Source organism: Indicator indicator, chromosome 7, assembly GCF_027791375.1.
Source record: "Indicator indicator isolate 239-I01 chromosome 7, UM_Iind_1.1, whole genome shotgun sequence".
NCBI lineage: Eukaryota > Metazoa > Chordata > Aves > Piciformes > Indicatoridae > Indicator > Indicator indicator.
The window spans coordinates 2,171,517-2,193,241 of NC_072016.1; the positions used below are offsets into that span (position 1 = coordinate 2,171,517).

The 21,725-nt window shown below is 43.8% G+C and overlaps 1 protein-coding gene across 1 annotated transcript in view; it reads right to left on the reverse strand.

Moving 5' to 3' along the window:
• PLPP4 (phospholipid phosphatase 4) overlaps positions 1-20,867 on the reverse strand; it is a 64,969-nt gene extending 44,102 nt beyond the window's left edge. The window contains exons 1-2 of the mRNA XM_054382309.1: positions 20,812-20,867; positions 20,476-20,613 (exon numbers count right to left, since the gene is read on the reverse strand). Of these exons, the coding sequence (XP_054238284.1) occupies positions 20,476-20,613; positions 20,812-20,867 (194 nt within the window). The remainder of the gene's footprint in view (positions 1-20,475; positions 20,614-20,811) is intronic.
• Between the last annotated feature and the right edge of the window lie 858 nt (positions 20,868-21,725).

Sequence of the window (21,725 nt, forward strand, 5' to 3'; positions counted from 1 at the left end):
GAAAGAGGAAGAGAATGACTCTGCAGATGGATTGATAGGGCACAGGACTTATGGGTAGAAATACGCCGTTTCCTGTGTCCACCCCTGTGGGTGGGCACCCAGGACACCAGAGGTGTATCTCATGCAGCAGTGGCAGGGGGCACCCAGCATAAACTGCCACACCATCCCAGGATCCCATTGGCTCTCTCGCCCACAAGAGCACATTGTTGTTCCATGCAGAACTTGCTGTCCACCAGCACTCCAAGGTCTTTCTCTGTGGAGCTGCTTTCCAGCAGGGCAGCCTCTAACCTGTCCTGGTGCCTGTTGTTACTTCTCCCCAGATGTAGGACCTTGCACTTGCACATTAGACCAGAGCTTGAATTAATTTGACATTAAGCCTTTTGACATCATGAGTAAATACCAACAGAGTTCACAGTTTGAGGCTCTTCCTGCTTCCAGTCTCCTTGTAATGCAAGAAAACCAAGGTTAAAGTATCATTTCTTAAATCAGAGAAACTAAACAGACATCAAAATTCATAGTTCTCACAGAAATCATACTATGACCCTGGAAATTCAGGCCAAGTCATCAGATTTAATGAGCTATAACTACAATAAATGGCATAAACACTATCTGATTCCAGTTGAGGAATGACTCTCTGACGCATGTCTATTCACTACCTTTGTACTTTTCTGAAGGGATATTCATTTTGACAGATCTATCAATGACATTAATAACTACCATCATTACTATTTTGTATAATAACACCAGTTTTGTATCCACTACATAATAAATCTGAATCTTCCCCTGATGTGGCATTCTGAATGTCTTCCAAGAACAGTGTTCAAATATGCTGAAATATAATGGTGGGGAAAAAATAAATACATGGAAATTGCTGAAACCAGTTAAAATAATTTCAGACTCACTGAAGGAGGACTTAAAAAAAAATAGATGTAGAAGGTAGCAGATGTTGCCTGTGTGACCAATACAGAAACACAAAGTAAACAGTTCAAGGGAAGTGACTCTATAAAAAGAAATCTCTTTTTGCCATCTTCAGAAAGAGCTCAGCTGCTAATTAAACTTTTATGCCAAGGCTCATAAAAGAACAATTCTCTTCTTTTTTTTTTGAAGCATCATGGATGTGCTACTGGATAGAAGATTTCACTAGCTTGAAGGCAATTCCCTTTGTACTCTATTAAACAATCATGAGGACATACTGGTTTCTAAGCTGCCTGACACTTAGTGATTTATGTTCCTTCATCCTAACCAAAAGTGCAGTCTATTACTATTCATAAGCCAGCACAAGCTTGTTTAAATGCCTAGATGTTATTAGAAATGAATGTAGTCCTTGGATAAAGACAACTGGTTTCTAGATTCTTTTCTATTCTTGCTGAAAGCACAAACTCAATCATATAGAATGTCCCCTGCTAGCAGGTGGCCAACTTCAGAAGCTGACTTTGGATTAGTGCATGAAATTTTAGTATTAGCTTTCTGGCCTTACATCTTCTGCATGTTTACACATTCAGCCAACATTTTAACATTTTAACAAGCACAACTTGGAACACTTCAGCCTGTTAACATGTATTTAAGGCATACAAGAGCTAATAAAGTCTTTTTTATTAAACCGTTCACTGGTAGCGAATGAATCAAATGCTGCATAAATATCCTCACAGAGTCTTTGACCTGTGCTTCCACCATGATTTTCACCTCTCTTAAGTAGCAGCAGGGTATTGTTTAGCACCTCACCTGATTGCTTCAAATGCTGTTTAACAGTAGCTACCATTCCCTGGCATTCATCAGCATGAAATCAAAAAGCAGTGACATTTGGAAATTGCTAAGATCAGAGAAGGAGCAATAAACAGCATTGCACTGGTAAAACTGGCAAGGCAGAAACCTTTCAATGTTAGAGTAGAAAAGTATGTTCCCAACCTAGCAACAAGATCAGGACATGAATAGGATAGATGGGCCCAGCATTATAGTGTTGTGTCCTGTTAGAGAAAGGTAGAAGCTGCCAGCAAGGAAATCATGACTAACATTCAGCTTAGAAGCACTTACTAACAGTACAAGGATTGCTGCTGGCCAACAGCTCCATTTTCAGAGTAACAAGATGAAATCACACAGGGGAGCTCCCTGTCCTCCCTTCACTTGACTAGATGCAGTGGCTCAGAAGCCAATGGGCAAGGGCAGCAAGTTCCTGCCAAGGAACTTGGGCACCACACACAAGGGGCACCACAGGCATGTGCCCTTGGTAATAACTCCATCTTCCCAGCTTTTGCAAAACAGGTAGGATGCTCTCTGCAAACAGAATCACAGAAACATTCAGGTTGGAAAAGCCCCTCAGGATCACCAAGTTCAACCCAGAACCCTACTCTACAAGGGTCACCCCTAAATCATCCCCTGCACTACATCCAAACCACCTTTAAACACATCCAGGCTTGAGGACTCTACCACCTCCCCGGGCAGCACATTCCAATCCCTGACCACTCTTTATGGGAAAAAGTTTTTCCTAATGTCCAGTCTAAACCTACCCAGTGGCAGCTTGAGGGCATTCCCTCTTGTTCTATCACTAATTACATGTGAGAAGAGACCAGCACCAACCTCTCTACAACCTCCTTTCAGGTAGTTGTAGAAAGCAATGAGATCTCCCCCTCAGCCTCCTCTTTTCCAAGCCGTCTCCCTCAGTCACTCCTCATCAGATTTATTCTCCAGGCTCTTCCCCACCTCCCTTGCTCTCCTCTGCCCTGGCTCCAGCACCTTTGCATCTCTCTTGTATTGAGGTGCCCAAAACTGGACACAACACTCCAGGTGTGGCCTCACCAGAGCTGAGTCCCAGGGGACAATCCCCTCCCTGCTCCTGCTGGACACAGCATTGCTGATCCCAGCCAGGATGCCTTTGGCTTTGTTGGCCACCTGGGCACACTGCTGGCTCCTCTTCAGCTGCTTGTCCATTAGCACCTCCAGGTTCCTTTCTGCCAGGAGCTTTCCAGCCACACTGCCCCAAGCCTGTAGTGTTGCTTGGGGGTGTTGTGACCCAAGTGCAGGACCTGGCACTTGGTGTTGTTGATGATGGCTCACCCTGGAGGAGATACCAGGAGGAGCTGCCAAGGTAGAGTCAGTCTAGACCCCACATCAAAACTTCTTCAGCAAAGAATAAAAGACAAGTCATTGTCATGGGCAACTCACTTCTGAACTGGGTGGACTGTACCCATGTCTTTGGGAAGTCTGATACCTCCCAGGCTTCCATGTGAATGATGTGAGGAGAAACCTTCCTTCCCTATTGCAGCCTTCAGACTACTACCCACAGGTAGGCAGCAATGATAATAATAATTAGATATTAGATTAGTAATAATAATAATAACAAGAAGTCCAAGGGCAATGAAGAGAGACTTCAGAGCCTTAGGATGACTGCTTAAGGGGACTGGAGTGCAAGCAGTGTCCTCCCCTACTCCCCAACAGCTGTGCAGAGTGATGAGGAAATGAAGAGGAAGAGCCAGGAGGTCAATACCTGGCTTCAAGCCTGATGTCTCCAGCAGGACTTTGGGTTCTTTAATCTTGGGCTGATTTACAGGACACTGGACCTGCTGGCACAGGATGTGTCTAAGTGGTCAAGGATCCTAGCACAGGAGCTGGCAGGACTCATTGAATGAGTTTCAATCTAGATTTGAAGGAAGTAGGGCACAAAGCTGGACTTGCAAGAAATAAGCCCAAGGGTAGCACACCAAGATTTGAAGGATGGTGTGCCAGTGAAGTCTTTCAGTCTGCCACATGAGCAGAGGTAGGGAATGGAGACAATGAGGTGCTGGAGTGTGTCCAGAGAAGGGCAATGAAGCTGGCAAAGGGCCTGGAGAACAGGTCTTATGAGAAGCAACTGAGAGAACTGGGGTTGTTAAGTCTGGCTGCTCTCTACAACTATTGGAAAGGAGGTTGTAGTCAGGTGGGTGTTGGTTTCTTCTCCCTAGTATCAAGTGATAGAAGAAGTTATGCTGCAGGAGGTTTAGACTGGATATCAGGAAAAAATATCTTTACTGAAAGGAGTAGTTGAGCCTTGGAATAGGCTGCCCAGGGAGGTGGTGAAGTCCCCGTCCTTGGAGGTGTTCAAAAAAACCACAGACACATGACACTTAGAGACATGTTTTAATGACCATGGTGGTGTTAGGCTGATGTTTTGACTCAGTGACCTTAGAGGTCTTTTCCAAACAAAACAGTTCTGTGATTCTGAGACTTTGGTCTTGGCAATCTTGGGGACTTAAAATATCTGCTTCATCACAAGAATTCATAGCACATTAGAAGGTTAGAGATTGCCTCCCAGTTTTGAGTGCCAACTAAAGGATGTACACAAGGGTGGTGAGTGTCTGCCTTTTGCCTTGTCTCTTGCAGGCAAGGCTTGTGCCAAGTAACAAGTGACAACAACTAAGAGAAGACAGAGAAGTACATGTGGCAGGACAAAGCACCAGAAGAGAATGAGCATGAACTTATGGTTGTGGTGCTTGGTCTTTCATATCAGATACCTCCATCCCTCTTTCCTAAGCTTCATTTGTTGATAAGCAGCTTTGATCCTAAAATGGCTTTGTATGCAAGTCCTCATTAGAGAAGGTACCAAAGCGACAGCAGGTGTTCATGAATCTCACTTTTATGTCACCTCTGAGTGCTCATGGAAAAAAACATTTGACTCTGACCACTGTTCCCTGACTGCAGAACTCTGCATGAGCAAACTCACTGCCGCTTGTCCCACAAGGACACATTAGCTGTAACTGTGCTATTGGAATGCTACTGAGCCCTTCCCTACATTGATATTTCCTTGAATATTCTCCAAGTTTGGTCTCATGTCTAGTAGTAAAAGCTTTTATGGTGTATCTGCCATGTTAAATTGTGCAATCAGTTGTCCTGACACTAAAACTGCATAGTTGTGAGCAGCATCAGTGATGCTGAAGTTGGTAGAGCTCTGTACAGGTTGGCCTAATTAGAGATTATACACACAATACAGAACTCATGAGAGATCCTCACACAACAGATTGGCAGCCTCAACATTTTGAATGAGGAGCCATAAAGCAGAACACACCATAGGGCACAACAGATGTGGAGATAAGAAAATTATATCCTGAAAGGCAGGATTTGCCTTAGGGGGTTCCACTAAGTGACCTGGGCTAAACAAGAAAGCCCAGAGCGCCCATCACTTAACACTGAATCCATGTCTGAATGCAAAGACTTCAGCTTATCCCTTCTGAAACACATTAATAAAGGGAAAAGCATCCAAGCTGTGTTATTTGCTATACCTGGAGAGAATAACTGTACTGGTTTGGGGCCAGACAGATCCTCTCTTGCCCCGAAAGGGACAAAAGAATGAGACTCACACAAAGGGATTGGAGAGTGATGGAAAGTTTAAATGGAAAAGCAATTGGTGAAGCTACAGAAAACTACAAACTACAGTGGCAGAGAACATCCCAAAGCATACAGAGCCCGTTACATAATTCCCAAAGCTTCCCAGTTCTTCCCTTCTTCCCACCTGAGGGTCTACCCAAACCCCCAGGGCTCTTTCTTCCCCCTCCCACTGCTAGGCAAGTCTCAGGCTGGCCAGGTCTGAGACTGCCCCCCCCCTCCATTCTCCTCCTGGCATTAGGCCTAGACCCGATAAGAGAGAGCATCTCCCATGGGAGCAGAGAGGGAAGAAAGAGGAAGAGAATGACTTTGCAGATGGCTTTATAGGGTGCAGGATTTATGGGTAGAAATACGCCGTTTCCTGTGTCCACCCCTATTGGGTGGGCACCCAGGACACCAGAGGTGTATCTCATGCAGCAGTGGCAGGGGGCACCCAGCCTAAACTGCCACAATAACTTATTCTCATCTCATGAGAAAACCTAATCTTGTTCATTATCTATAGGTAATATTAAGGGGGAGAAAAAAAATGGGATTTTTTTTTAGTGTTTATTTTTTCAACTCCTGTAAATACAAACAAAATATGAAAAGCTTGCAACGGTCTGTGGCTGGAATGCAAGAGTAGCAGAAATTAAACAGGGTAGTGATGAGGTGAGATAAGAAGCAATGCCTGTGGTTTATCACCACCATTCAGCTCACCATAGATTTGAAGGAGCTCAGTTTCTGAAAGGCTCCTGTCTGTGAACATTAGCATGAGGAGACAGCTTTGTGTTAGCTCACAGGTTAGTGGAAGGAAAGAGCCATTTGATCTCTAAGTAATTTAGAAAATCCACAGTTCCTCAGCCATCCAGAAGGGGGTTGTGTATTAAAATACTAAAAAAAAAAAAAAAAAATATATATATATATATGACCAGCTACTGAAGATGAACTGCAATCTGACCAAGGGAGCAGCTGACATGAGTTAAAAAGGTAACTTCAATAATATCAACTCTAGTTCTGATAGAAAGAGAAACTTTCCCTACAGTTAAGGCACAGCCTTGGGTATCCAGAGATTTGATGTTGTCTGCCACAAGACAAAATAGGACAAGAAGTGTCAATATCTGTATCAAAGCAAGACTCCTGATGCTGTAGTTTGCTCATTAACTGCACTGATAACCACCTATACCAACTATGCAGTGCTGATAAGCAGCCAAGTAGGAAAGCAACAGCTTTAACTTCTCCATGGAAATGAAAAGCAAAGAGTTAAACTCTGAAACATACAATTTATATTGCAACAGATATTGCAGGTACAAGAAACGTGTACATAAGAACAGAAATCAATGTTTTGTTGGTTCCCAAAGGCTGTGATGGAGAAGTGGTATTATAACCATCATGGAACTGCACTAAAACCAATTCATTAAGCTATTTCACAGAATACATCTAGTCTGTAGCTTAGCATGGGGTTGTTGTGACCTGAGTGGAGGACCTGGCACTTGGCCTTGTTGAGCTTCATACAATTAGCCTTGGTCTATTGATCTAACCTGTCCAGACCCCATTGTAAAGCTTCCCTACCCTCTCACAGCCACCCAGCTTGGTGTCATCTGCAAACTTACTTCCCCTTTGCACTGATAGATACTGAAGCAGCTGTATCAATACTTATCTCTACCTTCTTAACAGCTGAAATGTTTTATTTCCCAACACAATGCCATGCAGTCCATACACTTAACACTTCTATAATCCTAATATGGAGCTTTGTTGAGTTTTTAAGTGTCCTGCAGGATACAGAGCAATTAACATTCACCAGGAACACCCTCTAAAGATAATTCAGAAGCTATTTTTCTTGCTACAGTAATGAGAAGATCTGACAGCTCCCTTCATCTGCAGTACCCTTCTGTTTGTAGGAGCAAGCATTGACAAAGGCTGCCAGGAGCACTGGCAGAAAGCAAATGCTAAGAACAATGCTGCAAGAGGCTGCTTTCTTTCAGTCCCCATTCAGTGCCCAATGCAGCTCTGGAAAGAGCATCAACTGATAACATTTGGGTTTAATTCCTGTAATTTTGAGAAGCTAGAGACAAAGCCTTCATACCACTTCCTCATAACATTTGCATGCAGCTTTCCCCACTTTTAATCCTGTGGGTGCACTTTTATCTAGGGAGGAGCCAAAAGTCAGTGGAATTAAATCCTGGGACAGATAAGGACAAAGGGCAGGGGCAATTTTATTTTGTTTAATTTAATGTCACTGGCAAGTAGAGGACTGGTTCTCAAGGGTAGGTTTGGCTTCAGATGAGTCAGTATCACTTGATGCAAAAATATTTCTGAATATTTTAAATTAGCAATTGCAGTGTGACATTTAATTAGCATATATGCCCACATTAGCCCTTCAGATATATGAGAAATCATTTTGATAAAGGAATAGAAAAGAAATTCTGATGCAGTTTTAAAAACAGACGTTTTACCACGGCTGTCAGATTCCCCAGATGTGTTTCAAGAAGAGTTTCCAATATTTTTCTTCAGTTTATTAGTAGATTTCCCAGATATGCCTCACAGATCCATGGCTGTAACAGACAACATTGGGGCATGACTTCTTCCAAAATGAAGAGCCAGTCTCTTGACTCCCCTCTGGCACTGCACCTCAAGCAGAGTGAGCTGAACTATTACTAGGCCAGCAAAGCCAACCATGATGGGAGACAGTTTCTTCAACCAGAACATGTCTGACTAGATGGTAGAGTCTGTGCCTGCCAGTGCCTCTGGATTCTTCTCTGACAGAGAATCAGGGATTACATTTACAAAGGCTTCATAAAATACGCCTGAGATTAGACTCAAGTGCTGGAGCAGACCTGAGCCATACCTACCTACATTAAACATACAAATACGAACAAGTTAAAACTAGGTCTAACCTCCCCTGCTCAAATTCATCTTCCTTGTTTGCTCCAAATTCAAGAAACAATTTGAATTAAATGAAACAGCAAGAAGGAAGGCAACAGCTGGGGGGGAGTCTGGGCTCAGTTAAAAGCTCAGATGTTGAGCAACAATATAGATTCACAACAGGAATTCTGCAGCATCTGAAATAATATTGAAATGATATGTAAATGTTCCTGGAATACCCAACATGAAACAGTGAAACAGCAATCTCTTCACACTGCTGGGAGGGTGGGAAAGTGAGAGAAAATAGCCTGAAGGTTTGGAACTTGATGTTAGTTTCTTTAATACTTACATTATGCCTCTACTGCTTTCTCCATCCCTGGCATTTGAACTCTCTCTGGGTGAATGATTTCCTTCCTGTGACACTATTTCAGTCGTACTAAACCTAAGAGGAAGGGGTAAGGGTTATCTGAGCATGCATGAAGAGCACAAGGACAAGCAATTAACACAACCAGCCAGCTGTTCTTGTGCACCTGAAAGAATCCAAAACTTCCCAATGCATACCTTCTCCTTGCTCATGGGGCCAAACACCCTGAATGCAGGTAGCACTACATACTGCTGAGTATCATTATCACCAGTATGAAGTGACTGGATCTAGAAAATTCCCATTCAGTGGGAATGAATATGGGCATCCAGGCATTAAACTACTTAACCAGCTTAGAATACACACTTTTCACCATCATTTCTCCCTCACAAAAGAAGAATTTCAGGCAATGAGCAAACTGAAAGGAAGAAAGAGGGAACAGTTGGTCATGCTGCATTGCAGCTTTGAACAGAAGAGGAGAAGATAAGTGACTATACTGAAATAGGTTAAAAAAAACACCACTGCAAAATAGAATCAAGTTGACATATTTTGGCTTGGTTTACATATTAAGAACTTTCTTTGACCTAATGTTGAAAGTGTCCTTCACAGCTTTTGCTTTCTGGTCAGCAGAATATAAAATAAACCATTTTGAAACAAAACAAAAACCCCCAAACCATTCTTGCTTTGGCATTTAGCTGCTCCAAGGGTAAAAAAACCAGTGATCCCTGCTGACATGGAGCAGTGGGGCAGTCTCCAAGCACAATGCAAGCAGGTCAAAGCTGCTACTTACTATGCCAATCAATGGACAATACCTAAGGCAAACCCAACACTGCTTCAAGTACTGTAACAGAGATCATCAACGGTGGTAGTGTTAGAGAAATAACAGATACCAAGAAGGCAAAAACTATTGGCTACTGTTTTCATTGCATGATCTCTCTCATTTTAGTTAATAAAAGGCATGATTTATGGTATTCATTGTTGCCTCTATGCTGTATTAATAAACCAACCCTGTGATGTAAGCTACAGCACCAAAGCCAGTTTGTGTGTCTTTGGGGAGGAGGGAGTAGAGAGAAAGGAAACCATGAACACAGATACAGCCATTGGAAGTTTCAAAGCTGGCAGTTCTGCATTATTCTAAAGTGAAAAACAAAATTCACACTAGAGGCTTAAATCACCAAAGCACATATCAGAATGATGAACCAAAACACACTACAGACAGTCAAAAATCTGGCTTTTGATGGGTTTTAATGCTTGTTTTTAGTACATCTCCAACTGTTCTCTGCCAAACAACTCTCAACATTGCCTTGGACACCTATCCTAGCTGAACTTGATGCAGCTGAGCAGTCTGATAAACATTTCTCCTGATTTCATGCCTCCATGTCACACTCCTATTGATTATAGGTTTGGACCTGAAATGAAAGTCAAGGCTTAAACTCACAAAGATGCTGGCTTTCTCTCAGTCACCAAAGCTTTCCTTCTCAGTTGTTTCTGTCCCTTCATCACTCCTTTGTTAGCAGTCCCTTTGTAGCTCACTGTGGCTTCAATGCTTTTCACTCCTGTCCTCCTGCAATAACTCCTTAAGATCTTGCTTGGAACAAGTTCTAATCAGTTGGAAGTGACAGCTTGGCACTAGCAGCTTATTCGAGAGCAACCTCTGAGATACACTAACATATTCCTTAATGCTGCAGTGTCTCCTTTCCATTCAGCCACTGATCCCACACCACCTCTCCGAAAGCCCCATATAAAAAGAAAAAAAATTTTAAAAAAATCTACTACTTCCACACAAATCTTCTCTCTCACTCAGCATTTTCTCAGAACCCAAATGTTAACAGTATGAACACAAGCTGATCATTTGCTGTAATTTGCAGTCTCAGTTCCTTGTATGAATGTTTATGATATGTATCCCATTTGCTATGCACCACTGTTCCCTTTAAACATATGATGAATAGAATCACAAAACAGTCTAGGTTGGAAGGGACCACCAAAATCATGCAGTCCAATCCCCCCATTCTCACCCCCAAGGTCAGCAGGGACATCCTCCACCAGATCAGGTTGCCCAGAGCCCTGTCAGGCCTCACTTTGAATATCTCTAGGGATGGGGCCACAACCACCTCCCTGGGCAACCTGTTCCAGTGTTCCACCAGCCTCACAGCAAAGAACTTGCCCCTAACATCCAGCCTAAATCTGCCCTTCTCTAGCTTGAAGCCATTGCCTCTCATTCTCTCACTGCAGGCCTTTGTAAGCAGCCTCTCTCTCCATCCTTCTCCCAGGTCCCCCTCAGGTACTGGAAGGCTGCTGTTAGGTCTCCCCAGAGACCTATAGACAGATGTGACCTTGAAAGAGGACCTGTGTGGCAGTGAAGCCTACCCCCACATCATGCTGTACTCGAGGGGGTAGAGATTGGATAAAAGCAAGGGCTAAGCCATATCAAATTGTCCCTAACTAGAGCTAAGCCCCAAAACATGTTCTCTAGATCATTTTCTCTGAACAGCAACTCAGGAGTTGGTAAGGAAGTGAGAGTGGGGAGAAATAATGTAGCTCAATTGAGAAGCCTTGATCAAGAGTTTCTTTGTGTGAAATTAAAACCTCCTCCTGGAGAAGAGGAGGCTCCAGGAAGACCTAATAGCAACCTTCTAGTACTTGAAGGGGGCTACAAGAAGGATGGAGAGAAGCTGTTTACAAAGGCCTGCAGTGATAGGACGAGGGGCTTCAAACTAGAGAAGAGCAGATTTAGATTGGATGTTAGGAATAAGTTCTGCACCATGAGGGTGATGGAACACTGGAACAGAGGTGGTTGGGGACCCATCCCTGGAGATGTTCAAGGTGAGGCTGAACAGGGCTCTGGGCAACCTGATCTGGTTGAGGACGTCCTTGCTGATTGCAGAGGGGGTTGGACTGGATGACCTTCAGAGGTCCCTTCCAATCCAGACCATTCTATGATTCTATGACATTCGATCAAGCAGGAACATCTAATTTTAACCCAAACTGAAATGCTTTGTTTAGGTATTCACCAAACTTGTTTTAATTTAAACTATTCCTCATTTAAAAATACTTTTTTTTTTTAAGAAAACACTTTGGTCTTAATAAAGAGACTTTTTTTTTGGCCTAGTTATTTACTAAATATCATACAAGTGCACAAATTATTTACTAAATTTCATACAAATGCACAGGTTACTGTGCTCCACTTTTTCCTTCACAGTGCTTTTATTATTCTCTACAGGAAAAAATACAAAAAAGGGACACACCTAATGACATTAACAAACAAATCCAACTATATAAAAAACACTCAATCCCAAAACACTCATGTGAATAACTGCATGTTCCAGAGCATTAACAATGATTAAAATAAAATAAAGTAAGAGGGAACAGGAACATCACTTTTAGTGTTTTGTGGCACTCATTAAAGTTCAATAGCAATAGTTGCACTCCTGCAAAGCACTTTGGACAGGAGATGAATTAAATTATTAATGGTGTCTCTGCAGGCTGTGAGAATACAGTCAGGCTATTAGATCAGTTCTCCCATTAGTGAAAATTGGCAGCTAATGAAAATACAACATTTTGTATCCAACTATCCTCTCCTCTGTTGTTTTTGATTTCCAAGGCTTCACAACACTTGGCAGGGTGCCACAAACCCTTCAAAGCTGAACTATTTCTCAGCTGCTCTTTACACCTCCATTACAAATGCTAAAGAAGCATGAAAACTTTTCACTCAAAATAGAGTCAAGAATGCTGTAGTGCAAGTTTGCAGAGTGAAACACTCTACCTAATCCAGGATTCCATTTTCCACCACAATCTCATCAATGCAGATTATTTAGAATATAAATCTGGCATGGCAAGGGATCATCAGCTTCTGCTCAGTCTTTGCCAAAGTATTCTCCAAGTAACTTGGAACTGGTAAAGTTGTTTCCTTTCCTGCCCATCAGCATGAGCCAAAAAAATCTCTTAGAAGAAATATGCTTTTAATGTCTTTCAGCTTCCCAACCCCCCAAACACTCTCAGTTAGCTTTTGATTTGTGCCAGTTTCAAAGGCCACCTAGCCTGTCCCCTCTCAGCCACGCCGCAAAGCAAAACTGCAGGTAAAATACTCCCCAAGATACCTTCAGTGTAACTTGCTTTAGCAAATTTCCCTTGGTGAACATTCTAGATATGATGATCTACCACAGTGCTCAAAAGTCCTTACAGTTAGTTCATATTTGCCACATTTGGCTTAGTTTCCCTTGCTACAAGACTCAAAGTCTTTCCTTCCTGTGCAGTTCCCAAAGAGCACTTTGCCTTCTTCATGCAATATGTAAGCAGCTACCACAAAGACAAGATTACAGCCATATCTCCTCAGATTTCTAGATTAAACACCTCAATTACTTCTCTCTTTTCTCAGATCAGGTGTATGCTGCCCTCACTTCTCCCCACTGCTTTGAATTCACCTGCATAGGTAGCCTTCATCAGCCACTCATGAAAACACCACTTGTAAAGCCTGTTATTTCAGCCTACAGTAATGCATTTTATCTATATATCTATATATGATTGTAATTACAATTCAGTAGTATTTTAACAAGAGAAATATTTAACCATTTGAATACTAAAAACCCAACAGTGTTTTGTAAGGCAGAGAAATAAAGAAATACAACAGGCAGTGACTGCAGCAATCTGCTTAACAGCAAAGAAACATTCCTCATCTAGTTTTCTGGAGAAAAATACAGATTTGCCATACTTTCTTGCCTAGCAGTGACTTGTGGTCCAATGACCATAAATTTAGCATTTACAAGGCAAGGGGAAAACCTGAATGGAAATTGCCTTAAATCCCAGGTAGTTAAGAAAAGCTTTGTTCAAGTGCCACATCTGATGTTAGTTTTGTCTCTCCTATTAGGACAATCTAATTGGATCAGCTGTAAAGCAGTTATTCTGATTCAGGAACCAGTGAAGCTTTCCCTAATCATTCAAGTCTAAATCCCTGATGTTCATTAGTGGATCACAAGCAACACTAACTAGGGATATAAGTATTGCCTTTAGGTTTCCCTCTTTGTCCACTAATCCTTTCCAATATAGATGCATCACTCAAACATCTGCTCAGTGTCAGTACAGTGCACACTACAGAAAAAAAAGGTTAAAAGACATACTAAATGTAATCCTTAATCCACTTTTAGGGTCAGCAGTTCTGCCACCTATTTCCAAGTACTTGCTTTTCAAAGTCACCAACAGGCCTGGAGACAATAAAGGGCTTTGTTAACTGTGCATTCTCTGCAGTAAGACTTTTTAAGTAAGTCTTTGCCCTAAGACATACAGTTGGGCTACAGCTTGGCTGTGTTTACATCAAAGTATAAAAATCAATTACTTTACAGAAAAATTGCCATTACAGAAACCTCATCACTCTTAGCAGCATTCTCACTATAAAACATTCACAATCAGGGCTGGGAGCAAATAAATACAAAGTGCCAAAGTCAGTGAGTAAATAGGATTCAACAAGAAGAGACACAAAGTCACCATTTACTCCTCAAGGATCTGGAGCAGATGCTGTGGCATTTACAATAACATCCTTTTTTTTTTAGCATGGGTTCAGCTGCAAGTTTAGCCACAGACATAAAACTGTAAATATAATCCTATTAACAAGACAATTAGAATTCCTGACATAAAATCCTCTTCCTCCTCTCCCCCTGGAACTTAGGGAAGACACAAAATAAACTTAGTTCCACAATCTGAAAGCACTGATACAGAAGTCTGTTAAACAGTCCATCTTTTGCACAGACCAAAGTCAACACAAAAAGACAGAGACACTTTCTCCTGAACAGCCGTTATCAAAAGACAGTAAAACCCTACCCTGGCTTCAATAAACAAAAGACGAAAACAATGGAAACAGAAGTTTCATCTCAGTGGAATGCCAAGTGTCTCTGTTAGCTTGGTGATATTTCAGAGATATTAGGACAGATCGTTTTGTGGTGTGCTTCATATAGCAGGAGATATAATAGATATTTATGGGCTTTTTTTTTTTTCTCTTTAACAGTAACATCTCAAGGGCACAGAGCTGAGCAACAGAAAAATTCGGGTTACTCTGTGCTACATCAGCTGCAGCCCTTCAGTAGCAGAAGCTCTGTGGCATTCCAATTCTTCCATCACTTCAAAGGTGGAACAGACACTGCTGAACGCTGGAACACGTCGGTTGCTTGCCGCTCAAGCTCCACATGCAACCTTTGATATATGTTCTCAGATCCTAAGCACCAGACAGGTTCAAAACTTTTTTTATAGCAGGCCTTTCCCTTAAATCCTCATTAACTCTACTCAGTGAGCAAGACTTCAACCTGGGCCCCAAAACTGAATCTTTCCCTCATTTCACCGTCATATAAATCATGGTTTAGAAGGCAGTACCTATGTGTAAGCAGGTTAGTAATCACAGTCTCACAGTATATCAGAGGTTGGAAGGGACCTCAAGAGACCAGCAGGTCCAACCTCCCTGCCAGAGCAGCATCACTTAGGGTAGTCTGCACAGGAATGCATCCAGGTTGGCTTAGAAAGTCTCCAGAGAAGGAGACTCCACAGCCCCCCTGGGCAGCCTGTTCCAGGGCTCTGTCACCCTCACTGCAAAGAAGTTCCTCCTCATGTTGAGCTGAAATCTTCTATGTTCAAGCTTGAACCCGTTGTTCCTTGTCTTATCACTGTGAACCACCCAAAAGAGCCTGGCCCCCTCCACTTGACACCCACCCCTCACACATTGATAGACATTGATCAGATCCCCTCTCAGCCTTCTCTTCTCCAGACTAAACAGCCCCAGGGCTCTCATTCTCTCTTCACAGGGGAGATGCTCAAGTCCCCTAAGCATCCTCATGGCTCTCCCTTGGATTCTCTCTAGCAGTTCTCTGTCTTTCTTGAACTGGGGTGAGCCCACAACTGGATGCAGTATCATTACTATTTTTGAAATTACACTGAAAAACCTCCAAGCATATTCAGTGTTCAATGGCTTTGGCTAGTGTCCATGTACTTTGTGACAAAGAACCTACCCATTAAATGAAGAAAGGGTGAGAATAAAGAAGTATTACTCTACCTTCCTTGATGAGAAATTAGGGTACAGAGAAATGAAGTCCAAGACTTATAACCAGAAGCCAAAAATCAGCTTCCAAACAAAGTCAGAATTACAGAATATTCAAATTGAGAGTGTAGGATACAAAAAGACCTAAAAGAAGCTCCCATGGCCAAACCCCTACATTGCTTTGAAACATTCACTTAGAGAGCCTTGGCTTAAAAGGTGGTTTGAAATCTCAGTCCAGCTGATTGTGTAATTTGGCAGGACTTGTTTCAGCATGAGGAGATAAATCTTAATGTCTCAGACTGGTGATTTCTTCTCAACACTGTTTTGCTTCTAGTACCCACAGATCTCCAACTGCTCATGACTCAGGCTATGCTCCAAAGATCCAGTAGATGTGGCAGAGAAAAGGCAAGCACAAACTGTGAGCACTGCAGCATTATGGAATTTCCTCAGCTAATTGATTTGCTGTCTGTGCTAACAAGACAATACATAGCATCATTTAAGAAGGCAACATATGCAGAATATCCAGAAGATCATCCCCATGACAAAGCAAAGCTCCTTGAAGGAGCTTTCCATATTAAATCCTGTCATGCATATTCATAACTTGATCAAAATCTTAATATTGTGAACTTGTAAGCAACCCAATACACAGAGAGAATCAGCTTTTACTTGCTTAAATCAGAGTCTGAGCATGGCACACGCAGCAGATGTCAGCATTAGTCAACACCATACACTCACACGTGTAATATTTATGTGTGTTAGCTGACAGATAAACATTTATTCCCAAGGGGGCTGCTAATCAGAGTGCTGAAGGGAAGATATCCAATTACTCTGAATGACATTTATATTTTAATCACATCACACTCGCTGAAGAGCTGGAGGTTTGATGAAGCAATCCTTGGAACACTGTCGTTGATCAACTGGACAGCTCCAGAAACACCACCAATATGCTGTTGGCAAGTCATGGGGATAAATAGACAGCACATGCAAAACCTATCTTCCTGCAGCACAAACTTCTGAAGCAGATGAGTTTTCCTTGAAGACAGCTAAAACAAACCATGCATTTTGCTAAGAAACTAAGGCATCCCTCCTCGCAATTACAAGGTCACTCTGAACTACCACTCGAAGAATTCTTCCTAGGACAGATCACAGAATGGTCTGGGTCAGAAGGTACCTCTGAAGGTCATCCAGTCCAACCGCCTCTGCACTCAGCAGGGACGTCCTCAACTACATCAGGTTTCTCAGAGCCCTGTCCAGCCTCAGCTTAAATATCTCCAGGGATGGGGCCTCAGCCACCTCCCTGGGCAACCTGTTCCAGTGTTCCACCACCCTCATGGTAAAGAACTTGTTCCTAGTATCCAGTCCAAATCTGCCCTTCTCTAGTTTGAAGCCATTGCCCCTTGTCCTGTCACTGCAGGCCTTGGCAAACAGTCTCTCTCCATCCTTCTTGTAGCCCCCTTCAGGTACTGGCAGGCTGCTATTATGTCTCCCTGGAGCCTCCTCTTCTCCAGGCTGAAGACCCCCAGCTCCCTCAGCCTGTCCTCATAGCAGAGGTGCTCCAACCCTCAGTCCACCAGGTCCATGTCCTTTCTGTATTGAGGGCTCCAGAGCTGGACACCACTGTATTAAGGGCACCACTCCTGTGTAAAAATAGCAGACTTGCTCACAAACCCTTTTACAGTTCACTTAACTGAGTAAAATCAAGTCAGTCAAAACAACTTACTCTCACCAAGCATTTGGCAAGTGACAAGTGCCACTGTCCACATGGAGCAGATGAACTGATTAAAGTCAAAGTTTAATTCAGAAATATTTGAAACCGCACAACATAGTAAAGCAAAAAAAAGGATAAAAAAAAAGGATCAAATTATAGCACAAGAACTTTCTTTGCCTAGCTAAGTAGCAAACCAGCTACCCTCACCAGGATCAGTTCAGCCCGGTCAAAAGGTGCAAGGCTAAATATTTTGAAAACTAAAAATGGATTTGTTAACATTAAGGAACAGGGGGAAATTAGGGGGCTGAACAGAAATATCACTGCTCTCCCTATAATTTATAACTTGACAGCTGTTTTGCTAAATATATTCAAAGAATATCCTTTTACATTCCCAGTACAGCACATGCCTCAAGCACGTTTTAGACTGCAAACAGTTGTGTTTGGGTTAGGTTGCTATTTTTAAGCCCCATTTCTCAATTTCAGGCAGCTGTAGGTCTTTAATAAATCTCTAACTAATCCTTCCTTCAATAGCAGGAAAAATCTGAGGGCTAAAATGCCCTTAGGTACAGATCTTTGTAAACAAACAGAAGCTTGAGTTGCTTAATTTCAACACCTAAACCGATCACTGCTAAGGGAACACACAGCGATTGCTCAGAACACAACACCTACAAACTGAGTCAGCTGCTGTCCTTTCCTCACTGCCTGCCTGTTGAATTCATCCAAACCAACACAGCCATCAAAACCACCTATTACATGGCATGGGGTACATATGCATGACAGAAAACAAACAACAAGGACAGATTTTTGCTTTTGGTGGAATGACTGAAGTCGATAATTATGGCAAGTGGAGGGGAAAAAAAGGCTGCCAATCATAAGTACAGAAAAATATGGCTGTTGTTGCTGTGAAATATATTGCAATTGGCAATACATTCAATTTCAGCAATCATCAACATAAGCTTTCACACCTCCATTTCTAAGAAATTACATTTATCATCCAGCAAAACCACAACATGGAACAAGCACCTTTTTCCTTTGCATTTTTATGGTACAAAATATGCTGCATATTATTCCAAGTTACAATAATCAATAGGTTGAAGCTAAAAACAAAGACATGCAGGAGGCACAGATGGTTCACAACTGGCAAATAACCATCACCTTCAAGGTCAGACTTCTAACACTACAAAGGCTGGCAGTGACCTAAAGTCACCAACACCTTTTCTGAAAGAAATAATGCTCTTTCTAGTTTCTGGTGGACAAATATCTATGTGCAGCTGGCATTCACAACAGATGATCTCAGACTGAGCCTCAACTCATTGATGTTAATGGCTTTCCTCTCTAAGAGAGGAGGGAACTGTACAGCCTTTTCATTCCTAGAAATAGGTTCTTCAGTAGAGCTTACATTGCTGCTGCCTGGATTCCAGTCCCAGGGCTTCCAAATACACAAGGAATTGTTCATTCTTGAAAAGATATTTCAGTGAACCCAACACTTCATAAAAATCCTTGCCTTGGCTGCCTACAAAAACCTCTATTGAAAGCTGTATTTCAATATCTATAATACAAAACTTTCAAACAACCGAAAGAAATACTGCATACCATTTCAATAGCAAAAGATCACTTTGGTGTTAAGACTGTCTGAACACAAAAGCTTTCCTTCTGCTCTACCTAGAGAGTGTGCTCCTGCAACCATTACAAGCGAATAAAGTGCAGTCCCTTGTGAAATTAAACACCAAACTGAACTCAGAATATGAAGGTGTTCAGTGCTTTTAGATGTCAATGAATGCTCTACATGACCTATTACAGTGTCAGAATTACACATCAGAATTTCAAGAAGGCAGGAGCTGAGCTATGTGGAAGCATGAAAAGTGCTTGAACAGGCATTTGCCATTATGGTGACTACCAAAACATTTTCCTTTAGCCACCCTTCAGCTGATTTTAGAGCTACAGCACAGAGAACAGTGAAAACTGTAGAATCTTTTATAGAGAAAGTCAGAAGCATAACCATGAAATGACTACCTATAATGGGTAATGATTTACATATCCTGGTAATAAGCTCTATGAAGAGATCTCTTAAGGGATGGTGTCAGTGATGAATTACTCATGCCATCGTACTGAAGAGAAAGGTTCTGATGTAGCATCAGATTCTGAGGTCTTTGCTCATCCTGTACTTCCACACATTCCAGAAAAAGGTTCTGTTGAGAGGAACAGGTCTGCTTTCAAAGAGGCAAATAAACTGAAAGGTATCAAAGGTACCTTACGAGTTTTTGAAGGTATAAGTTTATCCCAATATGAACAGGATTACACTCAAACATTGCATCTGCATCAATACTGAAGAGAAATGAGCACTGAGGAAAAACTTGAATACCAACAGATTGAGCAAGTTATTCATTAATCACGAGTGGTTCAGAGAGGCATTTGCATCAAAGTATCCCACTATCACCATCTGCAAATCAGTATCACAGCTTAATGGATGCCCAACAATTGTGACCAACAGCATCAATGCAATAAGTAGACAAGTGAACAGCAGCAGAATGTGATCCAGTTTCTGTGACACTTCTGAGAGATCGCAAAGACTGAGAATATTCATATTTAAGCATTAAGCGGTGAAAAGGTAAACTTGAATGAAGAGTGGGACTTTTTATGGTTCAAATATACAGAGAACACAAACTGCCAGAAAGAAGAAACTGGTTCAGCCCTGAAGAAAAAAAAAAAAAAAGAAAAAAAAAAAAAAAAGCCCCAAAAGGAAGAATGTTCCTGCAGCAACAGCTGCACATCTTTCACCACCCAGATTTTCAGGACCTTCCTTCCCACACAGGAGCGTGCAGACACGCACCTCACACCCTGCTACGATCCATTCCATCTCATGTTCAAGCCTCAGGTCCTTCCTCAGCTCCGAGCATCAGCACTGTAAGCTGCCTGCCCCGGAGCTCGCTTACTGCGGGTTCCCACTGCTGCAAGCCAGCTGTTGGGGATCATTCACAGCAGAAAAGACCTTGCCGCAGAACTACAATCGTCCAAACGTAAACCAACACCAGGTTCTAGGGGTTGGGGTTTTGTTTTTGTTGTTGGTTGCTTGTTTGCTTTTGCTCACTTCTCTCACAAACAGTTTCCTCGAACAAAAATTTCCCCGCAGGTCTTCGGGCAAAATCCCAAAGCAGAGAGGGCTCCCCCGCTGCTCACCCCAGGACAAATTCCCCCTACGCAGCCCGGACAGAGGAACGGCGACAGTGCCCTTCGCTCAGGGCTCCCGGGAGGGCAGGCGGCAGCTCAGTGAGCTCCCCCGCCCCGGGGCCCGCCTCGCCGCCACAGCCCAGCGTGAGGTGGCTCTTGGTCAGGGGGCTGCGGAGCAGGCAACCGCCGCCAACCGCACCAAGAGACGGCCAACCCCGCACCCCCCACCCCGCACTTCCCTGACCCGGCTACGAGCCAGAGCGGCCCCGGGCCACGAAGCAAAGTTGAGGCTGTCTAGGAGATGCCCGCTGGTGCCTTTCCGGCTGGAGCCGTTCCCCCCTCTCCCGCCGTCCGGCAGCTACTCACACGAAGACCCCGAAGAGCACGACCCGTATGCCGATCTCGATCGCCAGCTCCCGCATGGTGAGTCCCCGCGGGCTCCGGCAGCCCCGCGGCGCCGCCTCTCATTCCCCGCGTGGGGCTGGGGTGACCCAGGGGCGACTCGGCCGCCTCAAGCCGCCCGCCGGCAGCCCTCCCGGCCGCTCCGGGGGAGGATGGCCGCCGCGCAGAGCCCCGCGAAGTGCAGCCCGGGTTGCTCCATCCTTTCCTCAGGCTCCGCGGCTGCCCGCCTCTCACGGAGGCGCCGCGTCCCGTCGGCAGCGCGGGAGGGCTGCGCGGGGAAGGAGTAGCGGCGCTGCCGCCAGGCTGAGGCGGCCGCTGCCACGGCGGAGCCAAGCGCCGGCACAGGGGGAGGGTCCCGTTGACTAACGCGGTGTCTCCCAGCGCGGGGGCTGGGGGATCCTGGGGATTTCCCCTCCCTCCCCTTCGCCTCCTCTGCCCGCCCCCGCGGCGGTAGCGAGCAGCTGCCATTGCGCCGTCCCGCCCGGCCCCTGGGGGCGCCTCTGCGCCACCCGCTCTGGCTCCCGCCGGCCGAGGGCGGCATTTTTAAGCTGCCCCCCCCTGAAGCTGAGATAGAGGGTTTCTGGAGTCCTGTGGAGCTGTGTGGTCGCCGAGGGATGTTTAATGCAACATTCCCCCACCCTTAGCTGGAGAGAAATTAACCTCCTGCCAGTCAGCGGAGAAGGCTGGCGTTGAGTCTCCCGTCACAGTCGGCAGCTCGTTGAGTTTCAGTTCTCCTGGGTATGGTACAGCTCCCAGTTTGTAATGAAGAGAGCAAAAATAGTCGGGGAAGGAGAAGAGACCACCAGAAGACACAGATAATGGTGGCTGTTAGTAAAGACTCATGTACTGGTCATTTGCAATGGGCAGTTACACACCAG